The sequence below is a fragment of the Schistocerca cancellata genome, chromosome 1, assembly GCF_023864275.1.
Source record: "Schistocerca cancellata isolate TAMUIC-IGC-003103 chromosome 1, iqSchCanc2.1, whole genome shotgun sequence".
Classification (NCBI taxonomy): Eukaryota; Metazoa; Arthropoda; class Insecta; order Orthoptera; family Acrididae; genus Schistocerca; species Schistocerca cancellata.
In genome coordinates, this window is record NC_064626.1 from 786,188,571 (window position 1) to 786,215,805 (window position 27,235).

Below are 27,235 nucleotides of genomic sequence, written 5' to 3' on the forward strand. Positions count from 1 at the left end.
ATCTGGATCTCCTATCTTCTCTATGTCGACTGACTCTTGTTTCTTCTTCTATCACGTCATCAGTCACATCTTCCCCCTCATACAAGCTTTCAATATACTGTTTTCACCTACCCGCTCTTTCCTCTGCATTTAATCGTAGAATTCTCCTGGCACTCTTAATGTTATCACCCTTGCTTTTAATTGCACTGAAGATTCTTTTGACTTTTCTATACGCTGAGTCAGTCCTTTCGACAATCATTTCTTTTTAGGTATCTTTTATGCAGCCATTTTGCCTCAGCTTCCCTGCACTACCTATTTCTTTCTTTCCTGAGTGACTTTTATTTCTGTATTCCTGAATTTCCCTGAACATTTTTGTTCTTTCTTCTTTCATCGATCAACTGAAGTATTTTTTCTGTTACCTATGGTTTCTTCGCAGTTACCTTCTTTGTACCTAAGTGTTTTCTTCCCAACTTCCCTGACTGCCCTTTTTAGAAAAGTGCGTTTCTCTTCACATGAACTGCCTACTGACCTATTTATCATCGAAGTACCTATAGTCTCAGAGAACTTCAAGCGTATCTCTTCATTCCTTAGAGTTTCCGTATCCCACTTCTTTGATCACTGATTCTTCCTGACAAGTCTCTTAAATTTCAGCCTACTCTTCCTCACTACGAAATTGTGATCTGAGTCTATATCAGCTCCTGGGTACGCCATACAATCCAATATCTGATTTAGGAATATCTGCCTGACCATGATGAAATGTAACTGAAATCTCCCCGAATCCCCAGATTTTTCTAAGTACACTGACTGTTGTGACTCTTGAACGGTGTATTCGCTGTTACTAGCTGAAATTCATTGCAGAACTCAGTCTTTCTCCTCCCTCATTTCCTAGTGCCAAGAGCATATTCTCCCGCAACCCTTTATCCTACTTCTCTCCCTATAACGGCATTTCAGTCCCTCATGACTGTTACATTTTCATCCCCCTTCACGCACTTAATTACCCGTTCAGCATCGTCAAATACCTTCTCTGCCTCTCCACCTACGGCTTGCGACATCGGCACGTATGTCTGAACTATCGCTGTCGGTGTTCATTTGCTGTCGATTATGATGAGGACAATCCCATCGCTGAACTATTCACAGTAACTCATTCTCTGCCCTACCTTTCTATTCATAACGAATCCTACTCCCGTTATAGCGTTTTCTGCTGCTCTTGAAGCATCCCTACATTCACCTTAAGATTTTAGGGAAACCACGTAAAAACTTAACATCGATGGCCGCGGGGAGTTACAGCAAAAAGATACAATTTTTTAAATGGAATAATAGTTGTTTCTATCATGCACTGGAATCAGTAACACCAGCTGTGTATACATCAATTTAAATTACATGCCTATCTCTTTTATTTTGGGAGCTGCAACATTTCAAAGTTTCAGGGGCAGATACCACACGCTGTACGTAATACATGGCTGTGTGGTGGTTGATGGATGTTCTGGTGGTGGGAAGTTGATTTAAATGAGATGGTCAAATGTGTGTCCATGTGCCTGAATGCACAATGCAATGCGCCTTCTAAAGGATCTGCAGACGAGATGTAACATTGCCGGTGTCACTGAGTAACATGCGTCCTCGATGCACCGTTTTAGATCATCTGGGGATGTGGGCTCACTGATAAAAACACGGTCCTTCAGATATCTCCACATAAATAAATATAATGGTGTTAAATCGGGCAACCTTGCGGGCCATGAATGAGGACTATGGCGCCCCAACCACCTTCCTGCAAACCTGTTGTTTAGTTCTTCCACAACAGCACGCTCAGAATGGGCTACGTGACCATCATGCTGCATCCTCATATGGTCTCTCGTCTGTAGACACACATGTTCAAGAAGACCAACCAAACTGTCGACCATAAACGCGCGATATAACTCACTTGTCAGTGTACCGGGGAAGTAGTGTGGACCGATGATTTCATCCCCAAGGATTCCACACCGTACATTTATAGACCACCTACGTTGACGTCGACAGGTCGTACCCATCGAGGATTGTCTGTGGCCCAGTAGTGCACTTTATGGCGATTCACTGCACCATAATTTGTGAACGTGGACTCATCAGAGAACATAACACCTTGTAAAGACTCCAGCGTGAAATTGCGCATGGCCCATTCACAGAATGTAACTCTCTCGCGGAAATCGTTCCCATGCAGCTCCTGGGTCAGTGACAGGCGGTACGGGTGATACCTGTGGCCGTGTACTATACTCCACACATATGTGAGACTGACACCAGCGACTGCAGCAACGGCTCGTAAGCTGACATGAGGATCGTGGTGTACTGCAGCTAAAACTAATACCTCCGTCTTCTCACTTCTTGCAGTCCTTCGTCTGTTACTGCGGCGCATTACCAAGCTGCCTGTTTCCCGAAGTCGTCGTTCGGCACGTAAGAATGTAATGGCTGCCGGTGCTCTTCTCCGAGGATATCTCACCGCGTACGCCATGGTTGCTTCAGTGGCAACGTGTCGGCACTCGCCGAGCATCATGTCAACGTACTCGTTGTTCGTGTATGCAATCACCTTCCGATGTAAGTAACTGTGGTATATTGAGCCCCATTTGTTTGTATGGCTCGAACTATTGGTTATACGGCCGTGTGCGGCGACAGTCGGCAGTCTAACAGCGCATCGAGGAAGCTTCTCGCTCCGTGACACCGGCGACGTTACAACTCGGCCGCATTACATTTAGAAGGCGCTTTGCGTTATGCGCAGCGTGTGTGGTATGTGCCCCTGAAACTTTGAACGGTTGTAGCTCCCAAACTAAAAGTGATAGGAATGTAATTTAAATTGATGTATACACACTGCTGTGCAGTGCATGATAGAAACAACTATTATTCCATTTAAAAAATTGTATCTTTTTGCTGTAACTCTTTGGATAATAACACACTAAACTATGTTCATAGCTCCGCAGGTAGTGTAACGTTCCTTATGGTGACCCACCGCAATAAAATATGTCCGTCGCCTATTACTTCGTAACTTACAGAGGCAAACACATTTCGTGAAACAGCATGTACATGAAACAATTTACAGAATAGGGAAATTAATTTGTTTCATGAGAACGTTAGAGGTCTGAAAAACAAGACAGAGGTGCTTTTTGTATGACTATATGTGGGAAATTCTGAAGTGATAGATGTTTTGTGTCCCTCTGAACACAATGTAACCACAGGGATAGAGTTTTAAATATAAGAGATAACAGACTACCATCATTTTCATGAAGAACTAACACGGGAAAAGGAGTAGTTGCAACACATTACGAGTTGAGAACTGAGTTAGAAACAATGAAATAAATGTTTCTGTGTTGATCAGAAGCTAGAGGAATGTGCTTGTGAACTGTAACTGTAAAATACTTCTCTGCTATTTATAACAATCAACAGATCCCCTCTAGGAAACATTCAGCTGTTTATGCCATATGTAGACTCATTATTGGGCTGTCAGAAAAGAATAAACAGTAGTTTGTGGAGACTCCAGTGTAGATTTCTTAAAAAATACAGACAGGAAAAATGAACTGGAATAATTATTTGGGTGTTTCGATCTATTTTCACTAGTTAATTTTCCAACTTACTTGCATTGATATAGCAGGAACCTGATTGATAACACAATTATAGACAGTTCTCAGGCTGGAACAATTAATATAAATACAGTTGTTAATGGACAATCTGATCATGATCCACAATTAATGTAAGAAAACTGTATAGTACCTTGATGCTGTAACGCCGGTTCACACATAGCAGTGAAGCTTATTAATGAGACAGGATAAAGAGTTTTAAGATTAAGTTAAAAGAGGTGATTAAGTATATATAGATGGAGATAAGATGAAATTCAATTTATTCCATACTGAATTTATGCCAATATTTTAAATGAGCTTTCCTAAAAAGTTATCCAGAAAATCAATTAAAAAAAAAAGAAGTAAGCACTGTATAACTAAGAGAATTAAAGTATCATGTGGGAGGAAGAGGAATATATATATATAAATGCCAGAATAAGTCAGGATCCAACTGTACTTGGACAGTACGAAGAATATTGTAATACTTTAAAGAAACTCATTAACATGGTCAGAAGTATGCATGTCCTGAAAGAAAGAAATAATGCAGAGAATAAGATCCAAACTACATGGGATATTGTCAAAGAGAATATACGAAATATGTCAATCCACAAAACTTTCAGCAGGTAGAAGTAGCACCAACATATTTCACTCAAAGTAGTAGTTGTTTTGGTCTTCAGTCCGAATACTGGTCTGATGCAGCTCTCTAGGCAACTCTAAGCTGTGCAAGCCTCTTCATCTCCATATAACTACTGCAATCTAAATCCTTCTGAATCTGCTTACTGAATTCATCTCTTGGTCACCCTCTACGACTTTTACCTCCACACTTCCCTCCATTACTATATTAGTGATCCCTTGATGTCTCATAATGTGTCCAATAAACTGGTCCCTACTTTTAGTCAAGTCGTACCACAGATTTATTTAGTTACGTGATCTACCCATCCAATCTCCAGCATTCTTCTGTAGCTCCACATTTCAAAAGGTTCTGTTTTCTTCTTGTCCAAACTCTTTATTGTCCATGTTTCACCTCCATACATGGCTACACTCCAGACAAACACCTTCAGAAAAAACGTCCTAACACTTAAAGACTATATTTGATGTTAATAAATTTCTTTTCTTCAGAAACGCATTTCTTGCCATTGTCAATCTACATTCTACATCCTATTTTCTTCGGCCATCATTAGTTATGTTGCTGCCCAAATATCAAACTACATTTACTGCTTTAAGTGTTACATTTCCTAATCTAATTCCCTCAGTGTCACCTGATTTAAATAGACTACATTCCATTATCTTGATCGTGCTTTTGACGTTCATCTTATATCCTCCTTTCAAGACACTTTCCTTTCCATTCAACTGGTCTTCCAAGTTCTCTGCTGTCTCCAACAGAATTACGATGTCATCGGAAAAGCTCAAAGTTATTGTTTCTTCTGCCTAAACTTCTACTCTTACTCTAAATTTTTCTTTGGTTTCCTTTACTGTACAGGTTGAATAACATCGAGGATAGGCTATAACCCTGTCTCACTCTCTTTTCAATCACTGCTTCTCTTTCATTTCGGTCGACTCTTGTAACAGCCGTCTGGTTTCTGTGTAAGTTGTAAATAGCCTTTCGCTCCCTGCATGTTAGTCCTGCAACCTTCAGAATTTCAAAGAGAGTGTTCTAGTCAATATTATCAAAAGCGTTCTCTAAATCTATAAAAGTGACATACGTAGGTTTGCCTTTCCTCAACCTATCTTCTAAGATAAGTCGTAGGGTCAGTATTGACTCGTGTGTTCCTACATTTCTGTGAAATCCAAACTGATCTTCCCCGAGGTCGGCTTCTACCAGTTTTTCCATTCTTCTGTAAAGAATTTTTGTTGGTATTTTACTACCATTACTTATTAAACTGATAGGTCAGTAATATTCGCACCAGTCAGAATCTGTTTCCTTTGGAATTAGAATTATTACATTCTTTTTGAAGTGTGAGGGTATTTCACCTGACTGATATTTGTTGCACGTCATAAGGAAGAGTTTTGTCATGGCTGGCTCTCCAACGGCTATCAGCAATTCTGATGGAATGTCATCTACTCCTGGGGCCTTAGATCTCCCAGTGCTCTGTCAAATGCTTCTCTTGGCATCGTATCTCCCATCTCATCTTTATCTAATTCCTCTTCCATTTCTGTAATATTACTTTCCAATTTATCTCCCTTGTATAGACCCTCCGCATATTCCTTCCATCTTCCAGCTTTCCATTCATTGTTTAGGACTGGTTTTCCATCTGAGATCTTGAAATACAAAGCTGCTTGTTCTTTCTTCAAATTCCTCTGTAATTTTCCTGTAGGTGCTGTCTATCTTTCCCCTAGCGAAACATGCTTCTAAATCCTTACAGTTGCCCTCCAGCCATTCCTGCTTAGCCATTTTGCAATTCCTGTCACTCTCATTCCTTAGTATTCCCTTTCGCCTTCTTCATTTGTTGCATTTTTATATATTTTCTTTTCACCAATCAAATGCAATATCTGCTATATTATCCAAGGGTTCCTACTACCTATTTGATTCTCTGCCGTCTTCAATAATTCATCACTTAAAGCTACCAATTCATCATCTTCTGTATTACTTTCCCGTGGTCAAGTGAACCATTGCCTAGAGCTCCCTCTGACACTCTCAACAACCGCTGGTTTTTTTGTACTTCTCCAGGTTTCGTCTCCTTAATTTCACAGGTTTTTTTCAGTTTATTTAGTTTTAACCCAAAGTTAATAACCAATAAATTGTGGTCAGAGTCCACATCTGCCCCTGGAAATGTCTTACAATTTAAAATATTGTTCCGAAACATCTGTCTTATTATTATACAGGGTGATCATTAATAAAACCCATAAACTGCAAGGACCTCCTGATTTAATTAAGGTACTATATCTTCAAAAAACAGCAAGAAGAGTGGTAGATCCATGATCAGACCCTACTGAACGTCCCTTGTATTTTCTCCTTACTCAGAAGATATGACGTTCCCTCTGGAAAGCCAAATGTAGCTCTGTGCCGCCCAGTTTACAAATGGAAACTAAACCGACTTACAAAACAATAAACGTAAATGTTTTTCATAGCCTAGACGAAACATTCAAAACGGTCAAAAAGAATAAATGTGACATCCTGAACCATTACTTCAATTAGCTTCACAATCATGGAAAAAATGAGAGTTCGTCATTTTCATCTTGATCAAGGACCCAACTCTATCGACTCACGATGAGATGTAGAACCATATATTACAGCTCAAAAACAACAAAAAACCGTATGAACTTCGTTTAGCTGTCGAGAAGCTCGATATTCGAAACAAACTTGTGACTCACCGGCCATTGTGACTACATGGGAGAGAAAATTTATAAATTCAGATTGGAAAAGTGCTTCGTAAGAAAGGTGATAAGAGAGGTCTAAACACTTACAGGGGTACTTCTCTTCTTTCAGTCACCTATAGAGCAATCCTAACGTCTCTCCCTTATCATATTAGAGCTGCAGATGAAACAGAAAATATTTGAAGTATGCAACAAATTGGCATGGAATTGGGACATGTGAAATACATATACATCTCACAGCTTTAAGGTGATATTGCACCAACGTCACTCAATTCACACAGTAGTCAATTTGGCTGCTTACCTGTTTGAGGTACTAACCGAATATCACGTGATCCGACAGGTATCCTCTAGAAGTTAATGACTAAAATTTCCAAATTATTTGAAATGAAAGCATGCATAGGGCAAGATGATGAGTTATGTCGTCTAGCTTTCAGTCCAAGATCATCAAAACATGGAGAAATGAATATGTAGAACAAAAAGTAAAAGAGTTAATATAATGTATCTCGCCTAGATTGGTGACATAACAACAGTTCTAATTCTCTGACAATAACAAAGAATCTGTGTAGAAATGTTGCTTTAAGCCACCAGGATCTTCAGGAATATCCCCAACAAAATTTCACTATCCTTCTATACCAGTTGTTTTGTCAGCAGCACACACCATTAACCATCAATGTCAATGCCAGTTCGAAAATAGGACGACAGCTATTGATGAAAATATTCGGAACGAAGGCCCAAAATGTTATTTTGATTCTCAAAAGCTTAGAAGGACAGTGTTTCATGACAAAGCTTTAGTTTCATTCTAGTCAGAATTTTACAGGTACCTACGCCAAATCAACGTCTCACAGCTGACACATCATAATCTAGACTCAACAAACCAAGCCATTACATCCAGTCTATACGCTAAATATCGCTGTCGACCTACTGGCAACTATGTGGACTTAATATAGACAGAAAACCGGAATCCAGTCCCTAATAATTTGGTGGAATGAGTGTGTTGCTTGAAAAGTCATGGCTACTGCAAATCGACAGTCCCAAAGTGAGAGAGACTGAAGAAATCTTGGGAAGATAAGAACAACTTGAAGAGTAAAGCTGACTAGCAGTTCTACATGCACTTTAAAGGGCCAAATGGATAAAAGCCCTGAATAAACCCAAATGGTGGGCAGTGTATTCTACTAATGCGCTTCTTTAATAGCATGCTAAGACTGTCAGAATAGACAAGAGCTCAGATGGTTAATTTTAGCGTTCAAAATTTTCATTATGTGCTTGGCCAATGTGTAAATCGCTCGCGCCATAGAACTGGCCTTTTGAAATTCAGTCTGTGGTTAATGTAGTATCGCATTATGTTAAAGGCTGGTGACTACAATCATCTCAAAATTTAGGAACGTGTGACAGATGAGGGACTGGCTAGCAGTTAATGCTATCAGTGCAGACATTTTCCTGTAGAAAGGCTCAATAATGATACATTTTAATGTTTATAAGACAATATCCATAATTAATAATACATATAACTATTTACATTATATATTATAGAACTAAAACTATTTACTGTCCTACTCATAATGTAATCAGACGTACAAAAACTTTCATTTTCGAAGATATTAGCGATTTTTGTTATTTTTCATTTCACGTACAAATTGTTTGCATCAATTTGATAATCTATTGATAAAAAAGCCATTACTAAGCATCTACTGAACTAACTTCCATAACTTATCAATTCTGATATACAGAAATAATGTCACAACCAAGGTCCACTACAGTGTCTTTTCTTCAAGAACATTCCATAGATATTTTCTTCTGTGCTACTAATCTGTCACTATCAGACACGATGTACATTCTCATGTTGTTTTTACAAGTTATTTGAATATAGTAATGTGCTGTTTATACCACGAAAATACTCTAAAATTTGTTGTTAATTTGTCATTATTCAGTTTCACTATTTCCTTTAAGGATTTCTAAACTGAAATATAACATGTAGAATCTGTCTAGTTTGTGCATCATTGCAATGTGTCAATCTATTTATCAGATGACACAAATGAATTCTTTTTTCCTATCTTATGCTAGTTCAACTAAAATATCTAACACAGTATCATGATCTGCCTGTGTATGAGAATTCATAGCTGATAACTGTAAGCACTTCGTGCTTTACTGTAAGATTTATTTACAAGTTTTGCATTAAAACTCCAGAAAATAATTTCTATCTAGGAGACATCACTATAAGACATCAAAATTTCTACAACACGCAATAGGGATTGCGTGCTGTAATTTTAGCTAGTTAGTTACATGTTCCATGGATCATTTTGCACAATAGATTGTAATGATGTGAAATTAGTCATGTTGCATTCACATTGCAGAGTAATTTGTACATATGGTTATATTCTGAACATTTCTACACTCATGCTCATAAATTAAGGATAATGCTGATACAAAGCAAAAAAAGAAACGCTCTGGTGAGTGGTTTGCGGGTTTAAGTCACCTCAGGGTATGACCGTGCGGTGCATTTGGCCTGCGGTCGTCGCACGGTGGCGCTGGCAGCAGTCCACATATGCAGAGATATGTTGGTGCATGTCAAAGTACGGTGCAGTGAGTAAGTGTTCAGATGTTCCCAGACGTGCTAATGGTGACTGTGTGTTGAAAACCGCTCAAAGAACACATATTGATGACGTTATGAGGGGTAGAATACTAGGGCGACTGGAGGCTGGTGAAAAACAGCAGGTCGTAGGATGGGCCCTCTGTCACAAAGTGTGATCTCAAAATTATGGCAACGATTCCAGCAGACAGAAAACGTGTTCAGGCGCTACAGTACGGGACGTCCACAATGTACAACACCACAAGAAGACCCATAAATCACAATCAGTGACCGCAGATGGCCACGGAGTACTGCAGGTAGCCTTGCTTGGGACTTTACCGCAGCCACTGGAACAGTTGTCTCCTGAGACACAGCCTACAGATGACTGAACAGACATGGTTTATTCGCCCAGAGACCTGCAAGGAGCATTCCACTGACCCCTGGTCACAGGAGAGCCTGTAAAGCCTGGCGTCAAGAACGCAATACATGGTCATTGGAACAGTGGTCCCAGGTTATGTTCACGGACGAGTTCAGGTATAATCTGAACAGTCTTTCTCGCCTGGTTTTCATCTGGCGTGAACCAGCAACCAGATACTAACCCCTTACTGTCCTTGCAAGGGACATGTATAGAGGTCATGGTCTGATGGTGTGGGATGGGTGCACGTACACCCCCGCATGTCTTTGACAGAAGAACTGTAACTGGTCAGGTGTATCGGGATGGATTTTGCACCAGTATGTCCGTCTTTTCACGGGTGCTGTGGGACACACCTACCTCCTGATGGATGATAACGCACGGCCCCACCGAGCTGCCATCGTGGAGGAGTACCTTGAAACAGAAGATATCAGGCGAATGGAGTGGCCTGCCTGTTCTCCAGACCTAAACCCCATCGAGCACGTCTGGGATGCTCTCTGTCGACGTAGCGCTGCACGCCTTCAAATCCTTACGACACTTCAGGAGCTCCGACAGGCACTGGTGCATGAATGGGAGGCTATACCCCAGCAGCTGCTCGACCACCTGATTCAGAGTATGCCAACCAGTTGTGTGGCCTTTGTATGTGTGCATGGTGATCATATCCCATATTGATGTCGGTGTACCTGCGCAGGAAACAGTGGCATTTTGTAGCACATGTGTTTTGGGACGGTTTTCTCAAGTTATCACCAATACCGTGGACTTACAGATCTGGGTAGTGTGTGTTCCCTTTGTGCCTGGGCTATTAGTGCCAGTTTTGTGTAGTTCCACGTTGTGTGCCACCACATTATGCAATTATCCTTAATTTATGAGCATGAGTGTAAGTTTTTTTATTTACTACAAAAAGAAAAAAGATATCCAGAAGTGAGTTAGTAATTCCTACCAACCACATTTTACACATTAGTGTAACAGAAATTCTTCAGTGGAATAGAAGGACTTGTTAAGAAAAAACTTTCTCAGTTTATTTTGAGATTTTACTTTGCTGTCTGTCAGACTTTTTTTTATTACTGGGTAGGTGACCAAAAATTTTTGTTGCAGCATTGCACACTCATTTTTTGTGTTAAAGAAAACCTTAATGTGGGGTAATGAATGTCATTCTTCCTTCTGGTACTGTAATTACGTACCACATTGTTTCATTTGTACTGTATTGGATTATTTACAAAAAACCTCAATGAGGGAATAAATATACTGTGAAGCAAGATGATCATGGATGACCACCATATATTATTCTTACAACACGTTATCGCACAATAAAGATTTCCTTTCTTAAAGAAATGTTACTCCTGAACAAAATTCTATATGACATTACTGAATTAAAATATGTAAAATAAGTCACCTTACTCATTTATCTCTCCCTGAGGTTTGCAATAATTTTAATTATAAATGTGGCTGGAATAACGTGTTTTAGTATTTCCAAAAATGTGCTTTCTCCTGTTACATTGTCATCACTATGGACACCTAAGAATTTTGAAGTTTCTGTTCTACTTATTATTTCCTCACCACATGTTACACTTTCCATTAGCGTAGTACCTCTAGATGTGCAAACTGAATATGCTGTGAGTCCATTAGCAGAAAAACCAATCAAGAACTTTATTTTCCATTTCGTCTTTTTCTGTATGTGTGCTTAGACTGATTATAGTACTAGTGTCATCTGCAAAAAGATCTAATTCTGCATGTTGTGTATTAGACAGAAGATCAATTACATGTATAAGGAACAATAGTGGACCTTGGGGAACCCCATACATGATCCCTCTCCAGTGAGAATTAGGTCCTCTGACTATATTGGTTGAATTACTAAGTACAACTTTCTGAATTCTTTTGATTAGATATGACATTATCCACTGGTTGGCTGTACGATCAGTCCCGTAACACTTCAGTTTAGCTAGCAGAATACTGTGATTCACACAGTCAAATGCTTTAGATAGGTTGGAGAAAATACGAACTGGAACTACTTTATTATTTAATGTTTGTAAAATCTGGTAAGTGAACATGTAAATGACATTCTCAGTAGACCAACCCTTCTGAAACCCAAACTGTAATTTGCTGAGGGTATTGTCGTTTGTAAGGTGAGATACTATTCTACAATACACCACTTTCTAAAAAAAAGTTTTGGAAAATAATGTCAGCTGTGATACAGTTATTTTCATATCTCTTACCACCTTCCTTAAAGAGGGGTTTAACAATGGCATATTTCGGACTCTCTAGGAAAATGCCGTGAGTTAGTGATACATTACATAATATGGATAGGACTGGGCTTATTATATAGGTATAAATCCTTAGTACTCTACTGAAAACGCCATAAGAACCATAATTGCCAGCTTCCATAACTTGATATGTAAAGAATTAATGAAAAATTGATTAAAGATAGTTTGTAACCTCTTGCATTAACATTATCTACCTTAACATGTGCATTGTTTAATCACTTTTCATTAATTACTTAAAATTTCTAGAAATCTTGGAAACAAAATAAACAACTCATTCACTTTAGTTTAATAAAACTCCCACCCTCTGCGCATGCATAAAATTCTGACGAAGTAAGTTGGTTTCACTTAGCCACCTTTCCCACATGTCGAATTTCAAGTCTCCGTTTATTTAACTCTTACACAGAGTCTTCCCAAGTTCAAATTTTAAGGTGAAAAATTGTCATTACCCATCAACTACAAGGATGTGTATAGTGAGATATTTCTGACGCCTTCCACCCTTCACTCTTTTCACTTTCTGCTAGCAGATCTACTGACGTATCCTACACCATTCATTTCATATTTAGGCCATCACCTCCACATAGTCCAATGCTCCATGTCACTGCAGGAATAATGCATTTTCACTCCCACTGGCGCTGAAACGTGAAAGCATGTTCCCACATGTACTTTCACTGTATTATCTCCTACGGTAACGTCTTTTTGGCATCTCTGTGGATTCAGAAAGACTATTCTCAGCCCATAAAAATACCACATAAACAGCGTAAGCTGCCAGCTTCGAATATCATACTATTGCTCCCTCTTAATATACATGGCTATCAATATGGACTCGTTTGGATACAATTACGACATTTATTCAGTGAACACTGAAAAAATAATCATTCGTGATTGGTTAACATTTCCTTATTAATTGCGTGGTTGATTCAAATGATAACCTCAAAAATATGACAATACTTTTAATCGTAATAATGAATGAAAAACTTTTATGTCATTTTTCGATGTAGTCTCCCTGACGTTGAACACGCATATTTCGGACTTCGCAAGTCTCCCTGACGTTGAATGCGCATATTACTCACTTCAAAAGTGCATAGGTACCACGATGAAAAAATTGTGTGCGTAGCCAGTCGTGCATCGTCGTTTCACCTCTTCGTCATTTCTGACATGCCAGTCTGCCATTGCTCCTTTGAGTGCAACGAATAGCTGAAAGTCAGTAGGAGCGAGGTCTGCTGAATAAGGAAAATACACGACACATTCAAATTTAATTTTCTGAATAGTCTCAATTGTGTTACAGGCTGAATACGGACGGGTGTTGTCATGCTGTAGCAATACTCCTCAAGTCAGGTTTCCGCGTCGTTTACTCCTGAGTTCAGGGCGAAGCTGATTGTTCAGCAGGTCTGAATGAGAAATACTGGTTACCGTCAGCCCTCAGTCCATGTAACGCACCAAAATTACGCCAATTGGATCTCAGAAGAGAATAACTTTTCCAGCAGGTGACTGAGTGCGGAATATTTTTTGTTTCTGTTATGATATGTAGCGCCATTCCTTGCTTGATCTTTTCGTTTCTGTTTGGTGATAGTCGACCCAAATCACATAATGTGTAATCATTTCTCCCCGAAATGCATCACCTTCGACTTGGAATCGATGCAAAAGTTCTACACAGGCATTGACGTGACGGTCTTTCAAGTCGTCAGTCAACTGACGTGGCACCCATCTTGCATACACCTTATTGAAATGTAGTACATTGTGAACAATATTCTGCGATGAACAAATACTACACTTCAAACCTGTGGCTATTTCGTTCAGCGTTATGTGTCTGCTCGCTCTTCTTTACAATATTTCCCACTAACGCAATGTTATGGTCAGTCACTAAGCAGTGAGCCTGGCTTGGCTTGGGTCATCCTCTACAGAAGGTATACCGCTTTTAAACTTCCTATACCACTCGTAATACGAATTACCGTATGGCGTTGTCACTACACAAAAAACACGTCACAGATCGCCCCACAGTCATAGTGCATGCAGACAGCGGGGCGGCTGTCTTGCTGTGGACTCTGCTGCCTTATCCTGCGTTGTAGCGTCACTCTACTACCAGTGGGTCACTTTCCGAAACTCAAGAAACACCTACCAACACCATCACACAATTTTTCGAAATTTTGTGAAACTTTTGAGATTTTAATTTGAAACACCGTCGTAATAGAAAAGTTTTACTATTTTGGAAGTTTTATTTTCAAGAAATTTCCAGTAGAACTGATAAATTTAAGTAACTATTCTTTTACTTTCACTACTACGTTGAAAGTCTTCACTGTGGTAAACCTTTCAATTCCGTGCAAATATCTGAGTCCTTTATTGTTAGCATTTTATATATTATGAAGTTACTCACCACATATCGAGTGGCTTTAGTTCACTTGTTTGCACGGACAGGAAGGGGAAGAAAACAAACAAAAAACGATGTAAAGGCTTGCCCCTTCGGAATTCCGCGCACCTCCAGTGTGCGGCTGCCAATATAAATGCAGATTCTGCTGCGGCCAATAGGCAGGTTGGCCAGGTCCGCACTCAGCCACAGTGCCCGGGAAGCCGTAAATGCGAAGCGGAAGGAGCGCCTGGCAGAACAAACCAGGTTTACTGCGCCGCCCATTATCTCAAGTAGTTCCAATATCAGATATAAACTGTCGGCCACGGACTTATAATCAGTTGGAAACTATGGTGTATGAGGTTCGTTACCAACTACATACAGTATTTGACTAGAGGTATCCAGACACCTATTAGCGAACATTAATATGAATTCTGTCCACCCTTTGCCTTTATGAAGGCTTGAAGTATGCTGGGGCAACTTTCAATGAGGCGCCTGAATTTCTGTGGAGGAATGTCAGGTCATACTTCCTCAAGAGCCGAGACCAGACAAGGTAATGATTTATTTATTTATTCTTCAAAATTACAGCCTGTTATCTGAAAAGCTAAAATAGGCCACACAAGTCAAAATTTTTTGATAATAATAAATTTATACATCAACTATTTATTTTTGAAACTTAATTTTCTTTATACTGCAACTACTTACACTACTACAAAACTACAATAAAACCCTTAACCAGTCACCTAATTACTTAAACTACTATAAGCACTGCAGAATCAGATTTATGTTTGTTCATTTACTTTGGTGCATTTAACCTGTAGACGGTTGTTTCCGCTACTGGATCCCATCATACTACCCCGATCAACAGCCATTGCCTGCTGGATTCCTTGGTCCCGGGCAGCACGTCAGCAGCGTTTCCACTATAACAAGCAATTCCACCAATCATCGTTACGCCTTAAAGCCCACACTTCTACGACCACATGCACCAACGCAGTGTAAATTCCTCAGAAACTATTTCATTCGGTGTTCGCCGATCTCAGTTGTCTTCTCTCCATCCATAGAATATGTTGTCTAGCAGGAATGGCAGCATGCTGTCGTGTGGTTGAGTGCCTCGTTAATTCTTCCTAGGCCTTCCTGGATAATGCGGCTGCTGTATCGTCCAGGATGCGACAGGTGGACTCGCTCCTTAGTCCTGTTTCAGGACCATTCGAGGCCATTATCCGTCGCATCTTCGTTGAGCGCTTAGTCCCACAGTGTGTTATGGTGTGTCCACACATTCGCAGGTGCAGCTGTCGCTCATCTGTCTTTTAATTTTGTGTAGATACGTAGCATACAGGCAATGGACAGTCAAGTAATGTACCAATGAACTCGAAGAGTTAAGAAATCTCATTTTTAGTCTCTCCCTGATGTCAGGATGAAATTATTATGTTCCCCTGCCTGTGCCTGTGGTGTCCAATTTATTTTGCTCCATTTGTAATATGTGATATTTTATTAACTTTTCCGTATTGGCCTCAATTTCACGCATTCTTTCTACTTCCATTTTATTGAATTTTTTTAGCAGTAAAGGGCTGCGCTTTTCCTGATTTTCGACTCCGTTGGTCAGATTCCTAGAATTATTCACAAAGCATCCTTTAGGGTAGTGCAGAAGGCGCCTGTTAATCTTAGTAGCACTTCTCGTTGAACGCTTCCCACTGAGGCTAGCTTCGCCACCTGCAATCTATGAACCCAAACGCTTACACAATATCCTACGACTGATGCTAATATAGATCGATAGTATGCTCTAATTGTCTTCAAGAGAAACCGAAATTGCCCATTTGCAGTAGTTATAATTTTATTTATCACGTTTGTACCTTCTCTGACTGCTTCCTCTGAATGATGTTCAAAGTTCCAAGGTAACGATGCTGGACACTGGAGTCTGGAGCGAAATCAAGGTTCTAGCGCATCCAAAGGTTTCCCATTGGGTTCAGGTCGAGACTCTAGGAAGACCAGTCAGTTTCAAGAATGTTCTTGTTCACAAATCATTGCCTCAGCAGTGCTGCTTTATGACAAGGGAACTGTAATGCTGATACAGTTATCGTCTCCAGTCTGTTCCTCTACTGTACGCAGCACACAATACTGGAAAAGATGATCACATTATTGCACATGTTCTTTTATGAAATGAAGGGATCACACCCTAACAACGATAAACACTACTCTCCCGTAATACCACCTCCTCTCTACTTCACTGTTAGCACTACACATGATAGCAGATAACGTTCTCCACGCATTCGCTGAACCTTTCTACCGGATTGCTACAGGTTAGCGTAAGTCATCACTTCAAATCGCTCGTTTAAGTCATCCACTGTTCACTGACGTCGCCCTTTACACCACCTCATGCGTTAACGAGGGGTTTCAAGACAGTCCCGCTATGTCAAAACCTTTTGTCTTGAGGTCTACCAGCCGGCCGGGGTGGCCGAGCGGTTCTAGGCGCTACAGTCTGGAACAGCGCGACCGTAACGGTCGCAGGTTCGAATCCTCCCTCGGGCATGGATGTGTCTGATGTCCTTAGGTTAGTTAGGTTTAAGAACATCTAAGTCTAGGGGACTGATGACCTCAGAAGTTAAGTTCCATAGTGCTCACAGCCATTTGAACCATTTGAGGCCTACGTAGATAGTGTTCTACAGAAGATACTCAAACAACTTTGAGAAGAGTACGGCTAGCGCTCTTTTAATTTGAACTTCTCGCTATAGTTTTCACCGTTTGTATTGACATTTTATTGTAATGACCTGTTGTTATTGGTTGTATCACCCATCACCATCACACGTGTAAGTACCTAGCGGTACTCACAGAAAGAAGAATGGAATCCAGTATTCAATAGGCGTGAAAGCAATTAGCTACGGGAATTAACTGGGAATGGGCGAGGATGCAGAAGGAATTCAGACACTGTCTTGTGAAAAGAAACATCTACCAATTCGCTGGAAGTAATTTATAGAAACCACGCAAAATCTAAATCAGAGTGGTAGACAGCCCATACCATCGCTCATGGCGAATGGTGGTCCATTATGTTTACCACTGTGTTGCCCCGTACAGCGGTACTGATTTTTGTGGATGCCTGTGTTGTGATTTGTTCTTGGACACTGCATCAATGTTTAGGTTACTATAGGCTTAAAGTAAGATATCAGGGCAATTCATGAAAGACCTACTATTGTTGCAAAGAACCAGTTAAGTTGCTGTGAAAACGCTAAGAAAGTGTTAGTCGAAAAAACTCTATTTGCGAATGCAACAAGAACCCGCGGAATTAATTTAGAGGTTAATATTTATTGCTAGAGAATGAAAATTACAACGATTCGAAGGAATACAGAGGAAAGCAAGCTACAGTCTGGAACAGCGCGACCGCTACGGTCGCAGGTTCGAATCCTGCCTCGGGCATGGATGTGTGTGATGTTCTTAGGTTAGTTACGTTTAAGTAGTTCTAAGTTCTAGGGGACTGATGACCTCAGAAGTTAAGTCCCATAGTGCTCAAAGCCATTTGAACCATTTTTGAGGAAAGCAAGGAATGGTCTCACAGAGGCGTAGCGGTAAATCAATAATTCTAGTGTCGTACTATACTAATATCAGAAACAGAGTACTATGTTTCACTCTGAGTTCAAAGAGATCTTTTTAGTTAATGTAACGAATATGAACAATTTATGATGTTGTTATGAGGCGTCTTCAACTACACAAGTCCAGTCCAGCCTGCAAAACAACCATACTGACTGCTGCAAAGCACTTTTAGGTCAAATGCTAAATGACTCTACGTAGCTCACTTCTAGTTGACAACATGGTAATCCAGTTTGTTAAGCCGAGAAATGAAATGAGTTGCGTTATAGGGAATGTGTTGACTATCTAGATATTATGCGGCGAAGAGTTACCTCGATTGAAGAAAGGCTATGAAGAGCGCTAAACTAACGCTACCGCTTTGAACTGCAGCTCTCCAGACGTAGCAACTGCACGCTACAATGTATATGAAACACATGCCGGTATTATAAAAGAGAAGGGCGAGTGGACATGGAAGACGTATGGTATGAAGTATTACTGTCAGAGGTTAGTAGAGCTTTGCAAGACTTGTGATCAAATAATGCAGAAGGAATACATAATATTTTCTTTTGGAATTTCTAAAACCATTAGGGGAAGTCGAAACCAAGCGACTACAAGAACCAAGAGGGAATAATAAGAATTGGAAGACCAAGAATTTAGTGCTCGGAATATAAAGGATATAAGACAGAGATGTTATCTTGCATCTGTTATTCAGTCTATGCATTGAAGAAGCCATTACGGAAAAAAAGGAAGGTTTAAGAGTAGGATTAAAATTCAACGCAAAAGGATATCAATGATTAGAGGGACGAATTCGAGGCGGGCTGCATCATACCAGTCAATAGACTCATGTCGTTCTACCCTAGTGAAAGTTAAGAATAATTTCAAAACCAGGTGAATGGAATGTGCACTTTAGTGAATACAGAATTTTGATTGACAGTGAACAGAAAAAAGAAGAAAGTAATGGAGAGCAGCAGAAATAAGATTAATAGTACACTTCACTACAAAACTGGGAACCAAGAAAGATGAAATTAAGGAACAGTGCTACCTTGCAAGCAAAACAGTACATGACGGACGGAGTAAGGACATAAAAAGCAGACAAGCACAGGCAAAGAGGGCATTGCTGGCCAAGAGATGTCTACCAATATCAAACATCGGCCTGAATTTAAGAAAAAAAATCTGAAAATGAACGTTTGGAACACAATTGTATGATATTGAATCATGGTCTCTGGGAAACCCAGAAACGAAGAGAATCAAAGCGTTTGAGATATGGCACTGAGCAGGATGTTGAAAATTATGTGCACGGGTAAGATGAGGAATCAGGACGTTCTCTCCAGAATCAGTGCAGAAAGAAACATATGGAAGACACTGACAAGAGAAAGGGACAGGATGGCAGAACATGTGTTGAATCATCTGAGAAATACTTTCATGGTGCTAGAGGGAGTTATAGAGGGTAGAGAACTGTAGAGAAAGGCAGAGGCTGGCAAATAAGCAACAAATAACTGAGGACGTATAGTGCAAGAGCTACCCCCCCCCCCCCCCCCCCACACACACACACACACAAATCTGTGTCATAACGCCTAACATTTGTTAGGAATGGCATTCTGAGTCAATTCTCCGTTCACCCTTGTGACGTGTTCCACTAACCTAACGACCCATATGCAAGCTGTATCTGTTGTGCTACAAGAGTAGCTGCTCCCGTTGTGTAGCACACGCCTAACTTACTGAGCTCAAACGAAGGTAAGCATCACAGTCGTGTCTTGTGTAGCTCGGGTTTCGATCCGAAACCTCTTCTTTAATTGTCTTTGAGCACAGGAAGCCATTACGTACAACCACAAGTACAAGTAAACCAGCATCCTCAGAGTAGCACTGCGTACCAGTCCTGAATGGGCCACCGTCGTTTGTGTACTGTACTCAGGCTGTCAAAATGCGTCGAGAGATCATTTCAAGCTTAGATCGTGTACTCATATCACTTTGTGGCAAGAACGGTTGTCAACACGAGAAATTATCCACCAAACTGGAGTATACCGTTGTGACGTCATCTGAACTTCAGTCAATAATGTGAGGGGGAAAAAAGAAATGAAAAACATCGGATGCCTATCTCGTAGTTGATAGTAATGTACGAATGACTATCCACATGTATATAGAGAAGAACGACCCAAAAGTGTGTTCTGCCTTTTGGGAGGTAACTGAGAGGGCCGTGTCAACCCACACAGTACTGATCCGTCTAAATACGATCGATTTGGCCTCTATGCGCCAATTATGAACAACACTATAAATTTCCCATCGCCGTCGTCCGTCGTCTTCATTGTCGAGTAAAGGATTTATCTAGCGCCTCCCATTTAGAATACTACGAAGGCGGCTAGCTGCAAATGTTCTTCTCAGTCAAGTGGGTTGGCGTGGACGAGAATCAAACGTGACTTGGGCCTCCTTCACGGATGCTGGATGTCTCTCATCGATATTGAAGTTAATATGAGGGATGCACAGTATGAAGTGGCATCCTCTAACCTATTGTCCAGTCTGAGAGTAATTCAGCGATGGCTTCGTCTTCAAGACTTCAGTACACGAGCTTCCTCGAGGAGGCAAAAATCCACCGATTGGAATGGCTTCCAGTATCTGCTGATTCGACTCAGCATGCTTGGGACCACCATAAACATGAAGTGCTCCGTCAAAGGAACTCTTCATACAAACATACACACACATATACACGCACACTATATAGCACATGAAGAGCCGCCATCTAAGGGTTAGACAGGCTTCAGAAACAACTATTTGGACTATATTCCAAGGAAAGCCTAAGCATGCATTCCACGGGGTGGATCAACACGCTACTAAATGTTACCCAACAGCAGATTTTAATATCGCCGATATGGAAAAGATGTGTACTTTTGAGAATGTTTTTGTTACTGATTCGTTTTTATTTTACAATGAAATTATTTCTTAGTTTCATAAGGCTTATTATTTCCCTTGAATGCAAGCCCACACACGTTCCTAGATATACAAGTAGTGAAAACGTTTTTTGAGCAGTTTTGTAGCCAGTTAATCTGTATATTTCTATCGTTTTAATCAAACATAAGCGAAACAGGAATGCCACACTAGCTGTTGTCAATGCCTGCATCTTCGGCTATAGCAGAACTATGTACAACATCGTAATGAAGCGGTACAAAACAGAAGTTGATCGTAATTATACAGAGCGTCACACACGACAACTACCACGACTGTATCGAGCTGCTAGTGCGCGTCACAGCAGGTGGTATTTCAAGGGCGGATCTGAAATCTTCCCTCTAGTGAGGTCTGGCGTCACGCACCAACGAGATAACGCCAGTTCACGGTAAACACTACTTCTTCTTCTTCTCCTCCTCCTTTTTCTACTCAGTCCTCTCCCTACTACTGAAGCACGAACGCCACTGATTCCATATAAATGGCCTAAGACGACGTGGCAACTACACTATCAGTCTTCCATGGCAGTAAGTACCAATGAACTGTGAACTTGGATCGATGAAGCTTGGCACGCAACACTTTGGAAACACAAGGCAGCTTTAAATCAGTCACTGGAAGACATATTAACATTAGGTTAAGCAAGAAAGAGACGCAGAGAAATTGTAATCCTCGGTATACACATACTTACACATATCCAGTACTTCTGTGATTACACCCTTTTCTGTCCTATGCCGTTTGCACCATTTATGCAGCTTTCTTACTGTCAACAAAGTGTTTGATTAAACCAATCCTGGAGAAAGTGAAGGTATTAATATGCAAAGGCTGGGTGGCGGGGGGGGGGGGGGGCATCGGAAAGCTCCCATTCAGGCAGACCCAATCACCTAGAAATTCTTTAACCCGTAACTTTTATTTCTGTGGCGACTCTTTGAATTGTAAAATGGCTTTCAGCAGCATTTCTATTCGCTAAACCAGTTGTAACAGTGTGTAAAACTCACCCGGGCATTAAAATTTACATTTCGGTCGTTTCTTCGAAGAAGAATGATGGGGAAGTTCCTCTAAAATGACTAAGGCCGATTTCTTTCCTATCCGTCTCCAACAGAAATTTACGTCGTCGATAGCCGTTAACAGTCTAATAGCCTTCCTTACATTTCAGCTAATTTGAAATATAATGCTGTTTACGTGCATGAACGGAACAGTGTGCCGTGCTCGTGCCTTTATTGGCTCTGAGCACTATGGGACTTAACTACTAAGGTCATCAGTCCCCTAGAACTTAGAACTACTTAAACCTAACTAACCTAAGAACATCACACACATCCATGCCCGAGTCAGGATTCGAACCTGCGACCGCAGCGGTCGCGTTGTTCCAGACTGTAGCGCCTAGAATCGCTCGGCCACCCTGGCTGGCTGCTGGTTATCGATGTCGATACTGGCAAGATATCAGACCCAGGAATTCCAAGTCTTTCGTTATAATTTTCTAATTTTTTTTTCCTTTACTTGTACTGTTGAACCTTGCTTCTTGCCAAATTTCATGATTCGAAGTAAACTAAATTTACCCTATAGATTTTGTTGACTGAGTTTGCGAGTGTCAAAATAAGTGACATAAATGGCCGTAATTTTTGATTGCATTGACTTGTAAGGTTAAAATTTTACACCGCCAGTGGACTATAGACCTTAATATGTGATATAAATTTCAACTTGAACGTCTAACTGTTCCTCAGTAAAAGGGGACTTAACAGACAGACAGAGAGTCGAAAACAGTAAAAAAAAAAAATAAAAAAATAAAAAAAAATAAATTCTGTGATGTAATGACAAATAAACGTTCTACTGTGAAAGATTCATTCCTGTCAAATTATATGATTCTAGGTGAACGGCAAGTACCCTCTTGGTTTTGATGACTGATTTTACTGGTATTAAAATGTGTGTTTGATTGTATACCGTTAGAAACTTAAATTTTGTACACCGACAAGAGACGTGGACCTTAGTGCGTGAGATGCGTTTCAACGTCATACGTTTACCCGTTCCTGAGAAAAAGGGTTTTTAACAGTCGGATGGATAGACAGAAAGTCAGACGGACAACAGTCTGATCCCGTTAGGTTTACATTTTTACTGGTTGAGGTATGGAGGTCTCAGTTGACGGACTTTGAGCGAGGACGTATAGTGGGCATGCGGGAGGCCGGGTGGACGTACCGCCAAATTGCTCAACACGTGGGGCGTGAGGTCTCCACAGTACATCGATGCTGTCGCCAGTGGTCGGCGGAAGGTGCACGTGCCCGTCGACCTGGGACCGGACCGCAGCGACGCACGGATGCACGCCAAGACCGTAGGATCCTACACAGTGCCGTAGGGGACCGCACCGCCACTTCCCAGCAAATTAGGGACACTGTTGCTCCTGGGGTATCGGCGAGGACCATTCGCAACCGTCTCCATGAAGCTGGGCTACGGTCCCGCACACCGTTAGGCCGTCTTCCGCTCACGCCCCAACATCGTGCAGCCCGCCTCCAGTGGTGTCGCGACAGGCGTGAATGGAGGGACGAATGGAGACGTGTCGTCTTCAGCGATGAGAGTCGCTTCTGCCTTGGTGCCAATGATGGTCGTATGCGTGTTTGGCGCCGTGCAGGTGAGCGCCACAATCAGGACTGCATACGACCGAGGCACACAGGGCCAACACCCGGCATCATGGTGTGGGGAGCGATCTCCTACACTGGCCGTACACCACTGGTGATCGTCGAGGGGACACTGAATAGTGCACGGTACATCCAAACCGTCATCGAACCCATCGTTCTACCATTCCTAGACCGGCAAGGGAACTTGCTGTTCCAACAGGACAATGCACGTCCGCATGTATCCCGTGCCACCCAACGTGCTCTAGAAGGTGTAAGTCAACTACCCTGGCCAGCAAGATCTCCGGATCTGTCCCCCATTGAGCATGTTTGGGACTGGATGAAGCGTCGTCTCACGCGGTCTGCACGTCCAGCACGAACGCTGGTCCAACTGAGGCGCCAGGTGGGAATGGCATGGCAAGCCGTTCCACAGGACTACATCCAGCATCTCTACGATCGTCTCCATGGGAGAATAGCAGCCTGCATTGCTGCGAAAGATGGATATACACTGTACTAGTGCCGACATTGTGCATGCTCTGTTGCCTGTGTCTATGTGCCTGTAGTTCTGTCAGTGTGATCATGTGATGTATCTGACCCCAGGAATGTGTCAATAAAGTTTCCCCTTCCTGGGACAATGAATTCACGGTGTTCTTATTTCAATTTCCAGGAGTGTATTTGGTTCATACCTATTGTGTGTTCAAGCCATTCTTCGTTTTCATGACGTGAGTTAATGATGACAACACATGCATCTGAAGTGCAGATGCCTTCCAACTGATTTTCGTCTTCTGTGCCATACTTCGGGAGCAGATTCTGAGAGACGTCGTTGCCGTTCCAGGATATACGTGATTTGAGACATTGTTTCAGCCAGCATTCTAATCGACACTACATCGATTACAATTTCACCTGACGAAAATCTGATGACTGATCAGGAACATATGGGTACATTCGAGGTACTTAGTGCTGTATCTTTTCATTGTTAAGAAGATTTTTTCTGAAATATTTTAACTTCATATTTCCTTTTACGACAAACAAAGAGCGTCGTGATCCTGAAATTCAGATACCTATAAGGTGTATCATTTCATTGCTTCAGTAATTATGTTATTCTTCATAGTATCCGTTTTCTTCATGTAGCTTTATAGATTTTGTTGGCGAATTTTGAAAAAAGAAAGGAGAAACAGGATTGAAGGTCCCGTCGACGACGATGTCTTTAGAAGCTATATATGAGAAAGGAATTAGCTGTGTTGTTTTAAAGGAGCCATCCCGGCATTCGTTTTAAACGATTAGGGGAAATCACGGAAAAACTAAATCTGTGTGGCTGGACGTGGATTTTTAACTGCCCTCCTGCCGAATACGAAACTTGATGGAAACAAATCTGTGGTTAATCTGTCACTGCACTCGAAGAAAAGTGTTTGACGAAGACGGTAATCTACATGGACTCGTAGATTCCTTCCATTATGAACTATTTATTTTACATAACAATCAACTAAGAGGTCACATTGGTTTTAGTAATTTGCGTGTAATTAGCCATCAAATGACGAACACGATTTACTGCCTCTTTTTCATTTGTATATCGAATTTCTTTGTTATTAGGATTGTGTGAAATTGTATTCAGGGACATGTGTCGGTTACCAATCAAGTGGCACAGGCTAGTATTAGTAAAGCAGTGGGCAGGTACCGATGACAGGAGGGGGAGTACTCACTGGCCTGGTTGGAGGGGTCGGCCCTCGCCTTGGCGCGCTGCGTGCTGCGGATCATCCAGCGTTCCAGCTGCTCCAGCTCCACCTCCTCCAGCACGTAGCGCTCCAGGAAGTCCGAGTGCGTCCGCAGGAAAGCCGACACCTGCTCGGCGCTGACCTCTGGAACACAAACCAGTGGGGGACCATGCTGAGAACGTATATAAGAGGCCAAGCTACAGACAAAATTTCGAAATTTTAGCTTGCTTAAAATAAACAGAATGGAAGCATCAGTTGAGCAGTACCGGTAATGACCATTATTATCTCGAGCAGCAATACACCAAACTGCAAGGCTTTCGCAGCCAGAGTCCATTTCAGCGTAATTCTTTTGGGTCCTGATTGCGTCATGATGCGATGAAGCTACCGATACCTCGGCTACTACTGCAGGCAGCCTTCATTACATCATGATGCTGTCACAAGATACAAAATTTTTATGCAATGCAAGTTAATGAGTTTCTTCTAGGTGAGCCGTTCTGAGTGCGTTATCACGAATACGCTCTGCTGTAGTCTGGTCGCATCACACTGAGGACTGTAATATTTTCCATTGAAAATATTCATCCTCAAACGTTGTGTGCTCGTTCAAGTACCCAACGTTATAGAGATGTAAAGTGAAATGTAACAATACGTTGCGTTCGGTGCGTACTCTTACATGCAATGAAAAGAAAAGTCCTTTTGTACGACACAAGTTTCTAGAGTATACAGAGTATTCGATCTCTTTTAGTCGCTGTTGACTGGGCTATTGCCGGCCGTGGTGGCCAAGCGGTTAAAGGCGCTACAGTCTGGAACCGCGCGGCCGCTACGGTCGCAGGTTCGAATCCTGCCTCGGGCATGGATGTGTGTGATGTACTTAGGTTAGTTAGGTTTAAGTAGTTCTAAGTTCTAGGGGACTAATGACCTCAGCAGTTGAGTCCCATAGTGCTCAGAGCCATTTTTTTGAAGTTGAAGGCAGCCTTTCAACTGATGACAATGGAGAGCATTGTTATCAAAGCTGCGAAAAGTTAGTAACGAATTATTTCGTGTATAACTTGTTCTTGAGTTAAATAAGGAGTAATGTAGATAGCCACCGTATTTTATTTGTTTCAGAATTCTATAACTAGTCTCTGTTTCCTTTTCTTAGTGCAGTTTCTGTTTGATAAATAACTTATTAGTGGTTTATTCAGATTCAGAAGCATGCCTCAGTGGATCAGTACTTAAGTTGCAGACTACAAAGCTGACAGATTGGGGTTTGATTCCCGTTGGTCCTCCGATTTATTTATTTTTGTTACTTATCGCTTCTCTGATCTGTAACAACCAGAAAAGTTCCGAGACAAGTAGCGTCGCGTTTCAGTGTACATGTTGAACTGTTGGTCCCCCTCTAACTGGCTATGTAAGTCGGTTCAGAGGTGGATAGAAGTCAAGGGCCCACCACCATTAAGCGTCCGCCCCGATAGCTGAGTGGCAAAAAAGTGGTGAGAGCATAAAAAAAAATTTCCTTAGCACCCTGGCTACTGTGTTTAAGTCGCCGGTTCAAACCCAAACGCTGGCAATTATTTGTTCCTTAAAATAAAAAAAATGAAAAATAAAAAAAATAAAAAAAGAAAGTGGTAAGCGAGTGAGACTCCCGTCCATGAAAAGTTGGTAGAACACTTGCCCGCGAAAGGTAATATAATGAAAAAAAAAAGTGATCAGCGCAAAAGAATGTCAATCCTAAGGGCCCAGGTTCGATTCCCGGCTGGGCCGGAGATTTTCTCCGCTCAGGGACTGGGTGTTGTGTTGTTCTAATCTTCATCATTCCCTCTCCATCGACATGCAAGTCGCCGAAGTGGCGTCAAATCGAAAGACTTCCTCCCAGCGAACGGTCTATCCGACGGGAGGCCCTAGTCATACGACATTTAGATTTAGCCTATCGATAACTACAATATTACGCTAGATATGTTGGAGATACGAAATGAAACACAGTGAAGTACAATTATTGAACACTT

The 27,235-nt window shown here is 41.4% G+C and overlaps 1 protein-coding gene across 1 annotated transcript in view; it reads right to left on the reverse strand.

Annotated features, from left to right (window-relative positions):
• The window catches only part of LOC126187476 (probable 3',5'-cyclic phosphodiesterase pde-5), a 759,019-nt gene that overhangs the window by 270,014 nt on the left and 461,770 nt on the right, over nt 1-27,235 (reverse strand). Inside the window, exon 3 of the mRNA XM_049928583.1 lies at nt 25,242-25,397. Within this exon, the coding sequence (XP_049784540.1) occupies nt 25,242-25,397 (156 nt within the window). The remainder of the gene's footprint in view (nt 1-25,241; nt 25,398-27,235) is intronic.